The 15,465-nt window shown below is 54.6% G+C and overlaps 1 protein-coding gene across 1 annotated transcript in view; it reads left to right on the top strand.

Annotated features, from left to right (window-relative positions):
* Positions 1-15,465, top strand: part of KSR2 (kinase suppressor of ras 2) — a 77,744-nt gene that overhangs the window by 10,759 nt on the left and 51,520 nt on the right. The window contains exon 5 of the mRNA XM_009886745.1: positions 13,484-13,665. Coding sequence (XP_009885047.1) covers positions 13,484-13,665 — 182 coding nt within the window. The remainder of the gene's footprint in view (positions 1-13,483; positions 13,666-15,465) is intronic.

The following is a 15,465-nucleotide window of genomic DNA, read 5'->3' as shown; positions in this document are numbered from 1 at the left end:
AATTTTGCAGCCGCAGTGTGGGGATGCTCAACCCGGCCGTGAGAGCGAGATGGAGAAAATCACCTTTCAGCTGAAACGTGGATATTTTATATAGCGTGCTTTATTATACTGGAGACCTCCCCAGTACCTTTCCCGTCCCTGCTGGTGTTTGCAGAAGGCTTTTCAGTCCGCAGCTCCTTCCCACCGCTCTTGCTCTGCGGCTCCGGTGCCGGCAGAGGCTGCTGCAGTGCAGGGAAAGGGTTCCCCGGCACCGACGCGCTCCCTCACCATCTCCTTTGGGCCCTTTTGGGGGTCGTGCTTAGAAAAACCCTCCTGCTGCCTCGGCGTGGGGTGGCAGAGGGGACCGGTGGCCACCTCGGGGCATCATCTCCTCTCTCCCGAGGATGCGTGGGGATGGGGCACGGCTGGTCCCCGCTGGCCTCCCAAAACAGGAGCCCCAGGCCAAACTGCATTGTTTTTCCTCAAATTTGGGGTTCTTAGAATATAAGGCCATGGTAGAAGGCCGGACAGAGTCCCCTGAGGGATGTGGTGGGGACAGGGGAAAGCCTGGGTACCCTGACCCGGCGGTGCAGACCCTCCTGCCCGGTGCCGGAGGCGGCCGTGATGCTCAAACAGCTCCGGTTGGGGCAGGTGAAGGGTTAAAATCCGCCGCCTTTGCGGGATGGTGCTGCCGCTGCCAGACCCTCACCTCCCCCGGTTCGGGCAGGGGCAGAAGACCGGAGGGGCTTTGGGGCAGCAGATACATCCAGCGGCCGCAGCATCACGGTGTGACTTGTTTCCCCATGGCGTCCCCAAGGCTGTGGTCGTTACATGAAATGAGGGTGGTCATCCTTCTTCCCCCACCCCGGCTGGAAACTTTCGGTCCATAAAGGCTTTTAGCTTTCAGAAATTAATTTCTTTCAGCTTGACGATGCCTCCTGCAAGGCCGCCCCTCCTCGTACTTAAGCACCGGCAAGTCGGATATATTTTGGTCCGTCCCCAGCGAGCATCACCGCGTTTGCCGGCGCAGAGCCTTAGCGAGCAGCCTGTCTCCTCTCGCTCTTTTATTCGCATTTCAGCACCCAATCCAAGCTCTACCCTTCGCTGGCGCACCGGGTCTCACCCAGGGCAGAGCGTGCCTTCGGTTCCTCCAAAACCATTTGATCCCCACTGCGGTCGTCGAGCGCCCCGAGTCACCCTGACGTAGATCCGGGGTGAGGTTTGGATGTCTGGTCCTTATTCCAGCAAACCCTTTGGCCGGTGATTTCCCGAGCCAGGAGGGGATGGGATGCCTCGACTTTCCTGCAAGGGGAAAGAGCAGGGCAGGGTGCGGAGAAGGAAAACCGTAAACAGGGTTTGCCCGACTGTGGCCAGGTCCCCTCTTCCTCCATCGGTCTCTCCTGTCCATCAGTCCCTGCCTGACCGCATCCCGTCTGCCCAGCATCTCTGATGCTGCCCGTCCCGGCGGTGCCGGGCCACCGTAGGTCATGCAACGTTAATTCACGGTTTGTGAATTAATAGAGGAAAGAGAGCGCCATTATTAACTGGGGTCGGTTGTGCTAGCGTCCTACCGGGGGGTTCATGGTGTCGCCACGGAAGGACCCAGGCTCCCGAAAACCGCTCGGAGAAGCAGGGAGGTTAATTTCCTCTAATGGCACTTAATGATTTTTCAGGAGGCAACCGCTAAATCCTGCTTGCTAATCCCATTAGTGTTTCGGGATAGTAATTAGTGCATTAAAGAGGCAGCTTCTTTTTTCCCCCCGCTTTTCTCCAGCAGAGGCGTGCTGAAGTTTTAGCTGTTTATTAGCCTGGATGTGGTGGCTAGCGCTTTACCTGGCGGAGAAAAAGTGGCTTTTTGGGGCCGTTATCAGCTAATTCTTAATTCATGGCAGCGTCCATGCAGTGCGCGTGTATCGTAGAATAGGGTTGTTTGTTTTCTTTTTAGTGTTGTAACTTCTGCGGTGTCTGAGTCCTCCGTGCTTTCTGCAAGAGGGAGGTTTTTCCTCCCGACCTCGGACGTGAGATGGAGCTCATCCCTGAAAAACTGTTTCAAGCCTTCTCTGATCAACCCCTTCTGGTTTTAGCTGTGCCGGGAGGGGGCTCTCGGTTTGCTTTGGATGGTGGCTTTCTGTTCCCTGTATCGTGTCCCAGCATGGCCAGGCGCTAGACCTGGAGAGCTGATAGTCTGGGGACACTGGTGGGGACCCCCAGTGCTGGGTGGGATCTCCTGGGGTGATTTTGGGTCTAGATTTACCCCCACGCTGCCTCTTTGCAGCCTGCTTTCTGGTGGGACCCATCTGAAGCCCTCCCAAGAGGGAGACTGGTTTCCTTCAGGCTGATTTATCTCCTCACCTGGGGTGGCCCAACACAGGATGGGGTGAAATGGGCTCTGGGGAGCCGAGGATGCCCGTGGCAAAAGCAAAAAGCTCTCTCCCCCGTGAGCTGTGGGTCAGTATTGATGGAGGGAAGCTGTCGGCGTGCTCCAGGACTGCCCCGATGGATTTTTCCATCTCGGTGCAGGCACAAAAGTAAACCACCACCATATATCTGGGAGAGCGGTAGCAGCGACCAGGTCCCCTCTGGAGCAAGGCCACCACGTGCCACTTGACTCTGGATGACAGCTCATACGTTTGCTGGCATTTTGTATTTCTGGGCTTATTGCTAGGGTTTGATCCATCGTTTTTGTAAGCCAAGACCTTCTGAAGCAGGGGTTAAATTGTTTGAGCTTACAGCCTCAGCTTTTCCTGCACGGAGCCTCCAGCTGTTGACCGTAACTCTGGGGTACGGAACATTACTCCTAAAAAGATCCCCTGGCTTCCATAAATCCACAATCCATAAACATCTCATGAATGGTCTTGAAACGGAAACAAAACATTTAGAGTGGTGGATAATATAATGCCCATTTAATACCTCATGAATTCCACGGGCCATTTAGAGCTTTCATGGATAGTTAATGATTATTCATCAGCAAGAAGTCAGAAAAAAAACCCCAAACTCTGAATGGAAGGTCTTAAAAATACATTAGTTGGGGAACAAAAGTCAAGCTAGTTAAGAGAGAGCTCGAGAGCTTGTGTTAACCCTTGGAAGGGTGCGTATGAAATAGCCCTCTGGAGGCAAGACCTGCCTTGGGGTGTCCTTCCCCAAAGCAGTGGTTGGGTGACCTTCATCCTTAGATCCAATGCCGAAGGGATCCAAAGCCTGAGACTTCATCGGCTTCGCAGTTGTGGTTCCTTTTGCCACTCTGGTGTCTGGCCAAATTCATGAACTCCATGGCTTTCAGAGAATAGCCTCCAGCAAGCAGCTGGGAAGGGAGGATCGGAGCATATCGAGGGTGAATTAAAGCAGCGTGACCTGACACCGCTGAGCCCTGGGGGAAACGCTGAGCTCTCCCAAGGGCTAACGTGAAGCAGCTGCTGGAGAGGACGTGCAGTTTCGTGGTGTACCTAGGCGAGGTTTGGGCTGGGAGGAGGCTCCTCCAGCTCAAGGCAGCTTTAGTTTAGGTAAATTTTCAATGAAGTCTCCTTATTCTGCACTGTTGCAATTGCATTCGAGGTGTGGATGCAGGCAGGGTTAGGCCTTCTGGTGGAAGAGGCTGTTTATCCAAAGCCTTATGATGGTTGTCTTCCGTGCCTTTGGCTTTGTTGACACTGAGGTTGTTTTTTGGTACTGTTTTTCAAAATCCGGATGAGGATATCCTGGATGAAGTCAGACGTAAAGTTCACATCCGATCTGGTGATAGAGCACATACCCATTTTCTTCTTTTCCTTTTCCCTTGTATTATTTCCAACTCTGAACCAACTCTAACTTGACCCTTCCTCTGCTGTGGGTGGTTTTTCTCTCTCCCTTGTAGCACAGAAACCCCTGGGAGCAGGGTATCTCCTGTGGCACGTGGCCAAGTCTAGTGTAGGATCCTACTTGGGTCCCTCAGAGTTAATCACCTACGCTGGTCTTAAATGCTACTGAGTGATAGGTCATTTGTTCTGCTGCTCTGCAACCTTTATAATAATGATGCTTTTCCCTTGTATCAATTCCAATCAACGCTTCTACTGGGTAGATCAATTATTTGATATTCTGCGTGGGCTGGATTTGATAGAGCGGCATCTAGACAGCTCTTGTGACTGGTGTCTCTCTGGCATTTCCCGGGCTTGGAAAGGCAGGTGGGCTCTTGGCTTTGGGGATGAGCGAGAGATTGATGTTCGCTGAGCAGGTGGATGCAGCGGGACACTACCAACGTGTGCAAATAATCCATATGCGGCATCTTCAGCGTTGGGTTATTCATCCCGTATGGTGTCCGAAAATGTAGAGACCCGCCTGGTACTTCTGCAAGGGCGGGGGGGGGAACTGAGAGAATTTGGAGAGCAAAACGAACAACGTCTCTCTCCGTTTCCAAATAATGTTTCTGATTAATCTCAGCGCCTTTGATGGTGAGTCAGGATTGTGGAGTTTTGCACAGGTCCTGGATTGTCTCCAGCTCTCTCAAAGTATGGTCTGCACACCGCGTCTTGACAGTGATGGGTAGCCTCCGTAACAAACTGGCTCTCTGCTGCAATTATCCCACTGCTCTGGGCTGCGGTTCTCCTTAGGTATGTCATTAATGTTAATTACTGCTGTGGTATTCCATCAAGAGGAGCAGGAGCTTTAACATGCTTGGAGGAGAAACTTTTCACCGTGTCCTTTAATGAGAAGTTGAGCCTCCTTTCGCCACTTTGAAAGTGGCGAGCGTGATTATGAATTTAGATAAGGATTAACATCTCAGGAGGGGGTGGGGTGGGGTTTGAGGGAGTTGAGCGGTGAGAGGCGGCAGAGCTCTCCTGCTGCCACCACCATGGCCTGTGATGCTGCTTCCAAGGTGTCCACGTGGGAGGGGAGGACGTGGTGAGGGCAACGTCCTGGGATGATGACCAGGAGATGGATTGAAAACTGTTGGTCATGATAGTAGGACACGCTCGAGCTCTTCTTAGCACTCTCGTCCAGCTGTAGCTGTTCAGAAAAGCCATGAAGCAGCTCCTCTGTCCTCTTCTTTGTGGCCCAAGAGGTTGGTGAGCGCATCTCATCACCATCCTGTGAGCCCCCACTGACCCGCTGCTGTGGCCAGGCCAGAGCCCAAGCAGGTGGTGGGTTAGCCAAGCGCGCCGACGGCTTCCTTGGTGATAATGAAATGAAAACCAAGCAGGCAGGGAGAACAGACTTCCCAAAGGGCCATGAGACTGCTCTGACTTTTCCCTTTCAATTAAAGACCTGCCCAAGCCCACCATGCGTCAGCAACCTCAGATCCAGAGGCAGCCTGCGAGCAAACCACGGAGAAAAATCGCCCCACGTGTCTTCTGAGATGAAAGGTTTGCAGAGCTGTAGTTAGTGTAATGAACCTCCACCTCAGGGCTTTCCAGCCACGGGCAGTCCATGCTTTTCCCTCCAGTGGTGTAATTTTTTGAGAATTACCTCCCGAAACAGGTCTGGGTTTGTGCACGGGTGCCTAGACCGTGCGGGCGTTGCTCTTCTCGTGTTAACGCGAGTGGTGTAGGCAAGCGCTTGAGTTGATCACATCCCTTTGCTTAGTTGAGTTTTGCAAGCACGGAGGTGATGGTGGTTGGGAAACGGGGTCTCATATCAGTGGAGAGCTCTGTGGTCTTCAGCCCACTCATTCCTCTGCTGGGAGGACAGGCTGGGAGAGTTGGGGTTGTTCAGCCTGGAGAAGAGAAGGCTCTGGAGGAGACCTTAGAGCTCGTTCCAGTACTTAAAGGGAGCTTGTAAGAAAGATGGGGATGGAGTTTTTAGGGTCTGTTGCGACAGGACAATGGCTTTAAACTAAAAGAGGGAAGATTTAAGTTAGGTAAAAGGACTAAATTTTTTATGCTGAGGGTGGTGAGACACTGGCCCAGGTTGGCCAGAGAGGTGGTGGATGCCCCATCCCTGGGAACATTGAAGGTCAGGTTGGACGGGGCTCTGAGCAATCTGATCTAGTCGAAGATATCCCCACTCATGGCAGGGGAGGTTGGACTAGATGACCTTTAAAGGTCCCTTCCAACCCAAACTCTTCTATGATTTGGTGGGGGGAAAGAAAATGGGTGGAAGTGGCCAACCTGGCTGAGGTTGTGTTGTCTAGGGATGGAGAAACCCACTGTTCTGGTTGCAAATGAGGAACGCCCTGGGGCGGAAGCGGTGTGGAAATGGCTCCAGCAAAAGGAGACTCAACCTCACCATCCTTGGTTGGCCGCAGCCGGTGGTGCTCATCCACCACCGCCCTTGTGTGTCCCTCGAAGAAACGTAATGGTGGAAACCGAAGAAAACAGGAGGAGTTTAATGAGAAACAGGACCTGCTTCAGGATCCTGGCAATTAGCTGCTCGAGCTCCCTCCGCGCAGCAGCCTGCGTCTGCTCCGAGCGTTGTTCCTGTTGCCCTCCTGCGGCACCATCTCATCGGCACACGAGTCCCGGGAGGGGTAAGGGTGGGGGGGTGAGGAAAAAAAAAACCACCCCTGTTTGGCTCGAGCTCCCTTCAAAGAATTTCTCAGCTTTATAATTTGCAGCCGCCATAAAAAGTTACGGTTTGTGCTACGAAAAGAGAATAATAGATCAGTAAGATATGAACCTTCAAATTCAGCCATCCAGGGAAGCGGGGACAGGCACTTGGATAAATATTTAACTGTTGAGGCTTTGATATGAAGAACCTGCTTTTCCTCTGGCCGGAGGAGGAGGAGGAGGAGGAGGGAGGGGTTTGTTGCCTCTTACGGTAATGAGGAGGATAAATGTAACATCTGGTGGATATACTCTATTTTTTTTTTTTTTTTTTTTAATATCAAGCTAGTATTGCATAGAGCGTGTTCAGATCTGGGCGTGCGATGAAGAAATTTCATCTCTTCAGACAGGTTTTACCTGTGTGCTCCCCTCGAAACCTGAAAACGCTCAAGCAGCCGGTGCCGTCCTTGCCGCACGGGGAGGGATGCGCGCTGGCGCCGGGCAGAGATGCTGAACGGTTATTCTCAGGCATGAAAGGTCACTTGGCGCCTCCTTTTCTGGCTGCGATGGCTCCAACTGTGGTAGTTTTGGTCCAAACTCCCCAAACCCACAGGACGCTCGTGCTGCTCGGCCAAGGAAGTCACCTGGATTTTTGTGGGGGCTTTTTTGGAAGAGAGGAGTTGGGTTTTGCCGGCCGTGTGCCAACACGGGGACCGGACGGGAAGGGAGAAAAAGCAGCAGCTGCTTTTGCATTACAAAAAAAAATAATATACAAGAGTTTTTTTTAAATTTGGGGGGGGGGTTTCTCTGTTTTTTTGGCATGGCACGTGGATGCTGGTTGCTCGGGGCGGAGCGCGGCGGGATGGGCAGAGCCCCGCAGGCTGCCGGGGCGCGGGGGGAGCGCTTTACCTTCTCCTTCCTCTGATTTAATACAGAATATTGGGCGATTAAGCCAGTCAAAAGGCCATAAATCTTCCGGGCTGAATCCTGACTGAGGCTGTGCACTTCAGGCCAGGCAGCAGAGATCTTTAATCCTTTGCGGAACGCTAACAGAAATACCGATGAGAGGATATTTCTTTTTTTTTTTTCCCCACACTCTATTTCCTTTCCTCCAAAAGAAACGTGTGCGTTGAAATTGGAGTGTGCTGGAGAGGAGCAAAGCGGTGAATAAAACATAGTCTGGCGCAGTTGGCTGCAGGGTCAGCTCACCTGTTTCTGCTAAATTTTAAATTTAACCATATTTTAATTTTTTTTTCTTTTTATTACTATAATATCGGCGTGTGACAACAAACGCCTGCAGAGCAGGTAGTCATTCACCCGATTTCCATCTTTTATTTAAGAAGAGGGCACGGAGAAGTGAATGCCAGTGGGGTGCAGGGGACCGGTTGGTGTGTCCCCGTTGGGATGCTCTTTGGGATGGCAACCGTAGGGAAGAGCCGGGCTCATCGTGGGGCCGACAGCCCTATGGCCGTTGCGTCTCCGCTCCCCATAACGTATAGGTCCCCCTCTGCCCATCCTGATATCCCAACTTCTGGCGAGCGCTCGCGTTCCCGGCGCATCCTTCCAGCCCCAGGAAGCACCCGGGGACATCCCAGCTGCTTCGTGCTTTTGCGCAGCAAAGCTCCGTGCATCCTCACATCCTCGCCGGGTGCCTTTCTGTCGAGGACCCTATAGCATCCGTACCACCCCGGCTCGCGCCGCAAGCCCCTGTCAATCCCTGCCTTTCCATGCACGTAGCGCCTCGCTGGGGCTGAAAGGAGTGACGGGCCCTTTGTCCTGGGTGTCTGCTCGTGTTTTTCACCGCCTGTTGAAACCCTCTATTTTTTTTTTTTTTTTATTTTTTTTTTTTTTTTATTTTTTTTTTTTTTTTATTTTTTTTTTTTTTTTATTTTTTTTTTTTTTTTATTTTTTTTTTTTTTTTAATTTTTTTGAAAACCATCATCATATATTTAGCGAATTCTGGCATGAAATTATGTCCTTAATAGTTGGCATTTACCTATCTGCACGTGGAATCGCTCCCAGCGAGCAGCGCTGACTTTCCTGAGCATCCATCTCAGTCTGTGGCAGAAATCAGCCCCTGATGCTCCTGCGAACTCTGCTTTTGGGGTGGGGGTGCTGTGTCTGATGTCCCCCCCACCCCGACAGATGCACGGGGAAGGCAAGGATGAAAAATGATTTTTCTGGGGGGGCCGTGCGGAGCGTTAGGGGATGGTGAGAGGTGACGGAGCGGAGGAGGCTGACAGGGGATGCTGGGCAGGGTCTGTGGGTCCGGGAGCAGCCGTGGGGCTCACAACGTGGCGAGGGTTGAGAATTGGTGGCCTTGGAAAGGGTTTGGGGAGCCCAAGGCTACGTGGGGACAGGGTCCGGCCCCGTTTTGCCGGCGGGGAACCCGGCAACCCTGCAGCCAGGGATGCTCGGTGCTCATGGACCCCCGTCCCCAACGGGGACGGGGCTGGGATGAGCGCGGAGAGGGGACGTGAGGCTCCTGGAGCGGCAAAAAAAATCCCCAAACCCAACCAGTTGGGATGTTCAGATGTGGGGATCTGCTCTGAATCTGGCGGGAAAGGAGCCCTCCTCATCCCTGCGGTGGCACTTTTCCCACCATCCCCGGGGGCGGTGGGGGCTTGGCGTAGTCACCCCAGGCTGTCTCCCAGCTTTCGGGAGGGCTTCAAGCGCTGCACATCGTCCTCTTTCCTCCCTGCAAACCCTTTAAAGCCAAAATGAAAAATAAAAAAATGAAATAGCTGGTATATAACTAGCTCCCCCTTCTCCTCGCCCGGTGCTTCGCAGCCTCCCCCGGCGCGGGCAGGAGTCTCATTTCGGCGGTTGTCCAGCTGTGACTGGAGAAAAATGGTCCTTCCCGGGGCCCGGGGAGGTATCGCCACCATCTAAATAACCCCTTCTGCAGCAGAGCTGTGCTGCGTTTTCCCTTCCGCCGCGTTTGCTTCCCCATCAGCGTTTCTCTATTATCACCGGGACGTTTTAGGGGGAGCGCTCGCCTTCTTGCAACCTTCCCCCCCCACCAACACTCCCCGGCCAAGCAGCTGAGATGTCGCCAGCTTCTGGAATGGTCTGAAATGGTGCTTAATGGGGTGTGTGTGTGTGGGGGGGGGATTAGTGCGGTGCAACCCTTCCCGAGCATCGAAGCGAGTCCAGCTTGTGTCACGCACTGGACTTCACCGCTTCCTTCCAATGCGGCCGGGGCTTTTTTTTTGGCTGAGATCTCCAGCCTGGCCCCCATCCAGGAGGATGGGGTGGGTGTGGAGGGTGTGGGGGGGTCTGCTGCTGTCTGGGGGCTTTATCCCTATGGAAAATGGAATTAAGCTGATGTTTTTCCGAGGGTGGGGGGTGATGCCGGTTGAGGGGGTGATGCCCATCGGAGCCTGGCACAGAGGAGGGGGTGTGGGGTCTGGGCTGTGCTGGGGGGTTTAGGCTGGGAGGATCACAATGCGTTTCCAGCACGTGCTTTTTTCCCCTCTCTTCCTGCAATGGTGGCTTGGGGAAATGAGGGGAAAATGGAAATGTTGGGCCGGAGATGGGCGAAACCCCTCCCGGGAGTACATGGGCCAAAAGCTTCGTTGTGTGTCCCAGGACGATAGCACTCCTCCTGACTCCAAACTGTCACAGTAAACCTTAGCTTGATTTCTCCATGTTTCACAGAGGAAAAAAAAAAAAAAAAAAGCCTAATTAAGAAGCGGTTTAATGCTGCGGAGGAGGAGAAGGTTTTTGCAGTGGGGCTGGGTTGGTGCAGCCCCCGGTGCGTCTCTCCCAAAGGTTGGTGGTCGCATCCTGTGCCGGGTCGGCGCAGTCACCGGCCAAAACCCGTCCCCTCCCAGGTCCTCTGAGTTTTACCGAGCGTCCTCTCGGTAGGTTTTGGGGAGGGGGCTGCGGTGTATCCTGCTGCTCCATCCATGGGCTGAGATGACCACGGGGTGGTCCGTATGGTTGGACTCAATGATTTTAAGGGTCTTCTCCAACCTAAATGGTTCTATGAAATAGCGTTCCCCAAAATACCTCCCTCGGAGCCCTGTGCAAAGCCCTTGGGGAGGATGGCCCGGATGGGCGAGGAGATGTTCCCCACTGGGAGGTGGGGACTCGCTATGGCTGAGGATGCTCCTGCTGCAGCATCCCGCTCCTCTCCAGGCTTCGGTCCCTGCTCCTTCTCCTTTGGGATAGGGAAAAGGGGTCAAGGCTATGGCGAGACAGGTGACCAACCCTCACCGGTCACCCAGTTGGATCATGGTGTTTGTGTGTATTTATTAATTTTTTTGTTGTTGTTGTTTTGTTTTTGGAATAAACGAAGGAGAGAGGAAAATATCTCTCTGTCCAAAATCACTCATCTTTCCTAATAATGAGAGCTGTCACCGGCCCTGCTTGGCGAGGAAATGATGCTCGCAGTAAATATTTGGTCTGGAACTGATTTATGGGTGGAAAAAAAAATGCGATTAGTGGCTAATCACTGCGTTGCAGGAAGCGCTTTGGGCCGAGTGCCGGGGCCGAGCTCGCGGGGAGCCGGGGCCGTGCCGGGGGCTTCGGTGGAGCCGCCGGCGTTGTGCCGCTGGGTCGGGATCGATGGTGGGGTCGGACTGGCTCTGGGGGCCACCGGGGCTCCTCCTCGCCTCGGTGCTTTGCAGATATGCTTTAAGGACTGAAGGTTTAAGGTCAGGGGCAGCTTGGATGCCCTCGGCAAGGCACAGCGTGGCAAACACCGGCCGTGGGGCTGTCGGTGCGTTGGACCCCCGTGGGCTCCAAGCCAGGAGGGTTGTTCTGTAGGACCTGGCTGGAGGCAACCATCCGCCCCCCATCCTTGACCCAGCAAAGAAGTCATTACAGCCACCCCCAAAGGCAGCAGCAGCTTTTCCTGTGCGAGGAAACAATTAGCTTATTAGAGGGGGGGTTAATTTTCCTTCTGCTTGAGCGGGCTGGTGAGCGCAGCGCCGTCATTTCCTATTGACCGGGGCGGCCAGATGTCCCTGGGCGCTGCTGGGACCCGCGGTGGTGGGAGATGCGTGGCCCTGGGGACATGGCTCTCCTGCGGGCAGGAGCGGGTGTCTGAGCTCCGGCACATCTCCGGTGGATGTTCCTGGAGCGACGGCCGCGGGGCAGGACCCGGTGCCTGCGAATAAGCGTGTAGGTGTTTGCAGGAAAGCAGCTGCTGGACACAAAGTTTTGAGAGCGAGCAGTGCCTGGGGTTATACTTTCCTCCTTTCCACTGCTCACGGCATCGCTCAGCTCTGCTTTGGGTTTGGGGTTCATGGTTTTCCGCTGCAGTTGGGCTGAGCCGCCAGTTTGGGGAGGTGCTGTGATTTGTTCAACTCCCTCTCTACTCCTGCCTCGGGTTTGTTGTTGGTTTGTTTTTGGGTTTTTTTTTGCCTGATTCGAACAATATAAGCAGGAACTGAAGGCAGGGGGTGGAATTAAAGGCTAGAATGCAGTTGTGCACTGATGCCGACTGTGTCACCTGCGAGAAAACCATCTCCAGCCGTTCGTGAGCTGCGCTGCTGGGAGGGCAGGAGTGTCCTCCGTGACCGCCACCACACCGCCCGCCCTGTGCTCGGACCGGCTTCTCTGCCCCAAACCCTCCACATCTCCCAAAGGGCTGAGCTGCCTTTCCCGGAGGCTGCTTTGGGGGCAGGGCAGAGGATGCTTCTCTCCACCTCGCACAATAGCGAGGTGGCCCAGGTGGGAGCCGCCGAGCCAGAAAGGCTTTGCAGCGCCAGAAACCTGCAGCCCACCCCGCTGCGAGCTGTCGGTGTCGGTCCGCGTTGCGAATCTTTCAGGTTCGCCTGCGGCTTGGGGCCCATCTGAGCCACCGGAGTGATGGCCGGTCCTCATCGCAGCGCAAGGCGGGCGGAAAAATGGGCTGCTAAGGGAGAGGTGGGCGTCTCGTACCCCCCTGCTCTGCAGCATTTGGTTTCTGCTGAATGTTTCCCAGTGCTTAGGGTTGTCCTGCGCCTTGGCGAGCTCTTCCTCGGGTTTCTGTTGGGGCCGCACCTTTGGGTGCCGTGCTCCGCTGCAGTCCACCCCTCGGCTGTACTCAGTTCCCCTGCTCGGGCCCTAAAATGGATGTAGGTGACATTAAACGACATTAAAATTGGAGCGGATGCTGAGTGCTGCAGAGTGGCAGGGATGGGGCTGCTGGTGCTTCGCTCCCCCAGTAGGAAGGAGCTGGGACCAGCCCTGCCACGATGCACGGAGAGCAGCATCTCTCAAGCTCCGCAGCATCTCTCGAGCTCCGCAGCACTGTGAGTGCCAAAGTCCATTCTAGGTGCTGCAGGAAGCAGTTTGAATCTGCTCCCTCCCCCGCTCCATGCCTCAGTTTCCCCCGTTTGAAGCCAGGCTGGTAGTGACGGTGGATATTTTGGGATGCGGATGAGCTCTGTGTGACGGCGGAGAGCAAACCTTACCCCGTGCTGGCAGCCTCTGAGCTGGTGTGAAGAGGAGCCGTGACGAGCAGAGCAGCACATCCATCCCTCCTGGCCCAAACGGGACAAGGCAGTGACCTGGGGTCTTGCGCAAAGACGTTCAAGGACTTGGAACGTTGCCTCGAGTACGGCTTTTAACCATCAGCGAGGTGCACACAGGCGGGTTCGTGTTGGACATCTCTCGTGTTGGGGCACTGAGGGGCGATGCTGCCCCGCGCAGGGCTGGGGGGGCAGTCGGTGATTTTGGGGTTGCGATAAAGCCAGCAAGGTGACGGGGCTTTGGGACCAACTGACCCTTTTCAGCCAGGTTTTGTAGGAGGAAGAGCTCTCGAGTGCAATGGGTTCCTTAATGAAAACTGCAAGTCTTTTTTTTTTTTTTTTTTTTTCTTGGGATGATGGGGAGGAATTGAGGGTTCTTGTAGGGATGCGGGTCTAATTATCACACCAGCTCACAGGGCAGCACAGCATCTCCCCGCGTGAGCCGCCATCCTACGGGTACCGCCCGGTGCATCGCTCCCTCCTCCCCACCTGTGAGCAAACACCCCCCTGGTTTCTTGCCCTTCACTTTTCTCTCTCTCTTTTTTTTTTTTTTTTTTTTTTTCTTCTACTCTCTTTTCTTTCCAGAGAAAAGAAGAAGAACAAACCCCTGAACCTCAAGATCCACAACAGCGTGGGAAGCTGCGAGAACATCCCCGCGCAGCGCTCCCCGCTCCTCTCCGAGCGCTCCCTCCGCTCCTTCTTCGTGGGGTACCCGCCTTTCCTCCCCTCCACCCCTCCTGTCCACACCGAAGCCACCTTCTCAGCAAGTAAGTCCCAGTGGTCCCCCTGACCCCCCGGCGTCCCCTTTTCATGGGGTGGGCCATGGTTGATGCCAAGCGGGGGATGCGACGGCGGGAAACGCGGGGTGTCCGCCTGCGCGTCGACGGTGCGGAGGACGTCGGTTGAGTGTTGCGTGGTGTTACAGGGGCGCTTCTGGGCAAATATAAGCCTGGAAACTTGATTTTATATGGCTGTATCTATACAAAACCACCATCGCAGTGGTTGATGCAAACGTATATGGTCCCCTGTCGCGATAACGTGAGTGCAGGAGGGCGGCTGCCATCATTTGGGGGTGGGTGACGCCGGCTGGCTGTCACTTGAGAATGACATTTCCAAGGGCTCCGTTGTAAATCCAGCCGTGGGTCCACCTCGGCTGCTTTTCGGACCTCTCCTCCCTGCCGGGTTTCCAGCCCACGTGGAGTCTCGGGCGAAGCCGTCCCCGATGCAGACAGGTCTGGTGCAAACCCCACGGCGCCTGGTCCCAGCAGCGGGGCCATATCCTGCCCGCGGGGCTGCCTGGGGTCATTTGCCCTCTTCCAGGAGGTGCTGGTGATGGGACTCGATGGGTTCGGGCTGACGAGCTCACCCGGGGCGTTGCTGCCGGCCGGGGAGAAGCAGCCTGACCCTTATTTCCCAGTCTCGGACTGGGTGCCCTGATTAATTCTGCAGGAATTGAAGTTTTTACAAGCGAGGCGTGACTCTCAGCCTAAACAAAACCCTCCCAGAAAACGCGTGTCAGCTGCTGGGAGGGATTTGCATGCCAAGAGCTGTCGTGGGGAGGGTGAGCTCCCCTTGCCTCTTGTTGCTCTGCTAAAAACTTCTTCCGACACCATATCCAGGCTGGTTTCTGGCCACCTTCCCCTCCCCAGACATTTTGCCTTGTTTGTTTTCTCAAAAATGTGGTCTTCCTGGCTCGTTTGGGGTTCTTCCAGCCGTTCTTACTGCTCGGCTCTTGGCTGTAGCAGGGGGGTTGGAGGCAACACCCCTCCCAGCCCATCCAGCCCCACCAGCACCGGCAGGTTTTCCTCCTCGCCGTACTTCTTACCGGCTTCACCGGTTGCCCCGAGTACCAGTTTGTAGGCGCTGGGTGCCGGTGTGACGGGGCAAACCCTTCGCCCTGCTCGCATCCCCGCAGCCATGCCTCTCCCAGCCATCTGCAACACAAAAAACCCCTCACGATTTCTTTCTTTCTTTATTTTTGTAAAAGCCGGTCAGCTGCTGTTTAGGATGGCTGAAGAATCACGGAGCCATTTCAGGCATCCTTTTGCTCCCCTTGCTTTGGCTTTGGGGACAGCGGGACGGGGCAGGCGATGTTATTTCTAGACATGTCCAACTACCTGCCTCGTGCTGGCACAGCCAGCGGATTTGCCAGGAGCAAGGGGTATTTTTGCATTGTGATTTTTTTTTTTCCCCCTCCGCGGCATCGGCTGAGTTCAACTTGCAGCCTGGAACGATGGGGACTAGCAGCCCAGAAAGCAAGAAATAAAACCCCGTTCCCGACAAACCCCCGCCGTGTCTTGTTGCATTAGGTTTCCTCACGCATCCGCGTTGGATTACATCCCGTGGTGTGATAACCTGATGTAATGTGGCATCGCGGGAACGTGATGCAATGAGAAGTGATGGGCTAGCAAGTGACTAACGCTGCTGAGGAGGTGTCTCTTCCCATTTTCCCTCGGTCCTCCAACTTTCTGGGCTGCTGTGAAGGTTTGTTTTCTGGGCTAGGCGTGAGCCGTGGAGAAGAGGGGCTTGGTTGCGCCAACCGGTTGATCCATGTTGAGAGGTTTTAG

Source organism: Charadrius vociferus, unplaced genomic scaffold, assembly GCF_000708025.1.
Source record: "Charadrius vociferus isolate BGI_N301 unplaced genomic scaffold, ASM70802v2 scaffold776, whole genome shotgun sequence".
Taxonomy (NCBI): domain Eukaryota; kingdom Metazoa; phylum Chordata; class Aves; order Charadriiformes; family Charadriidae; genus Charadrius; species Charadrius vociferus.
Note: the sequence above shows the minus strand (reverse complement) of the source record. Positions and strands in the feature narration are given on the sequence as shown.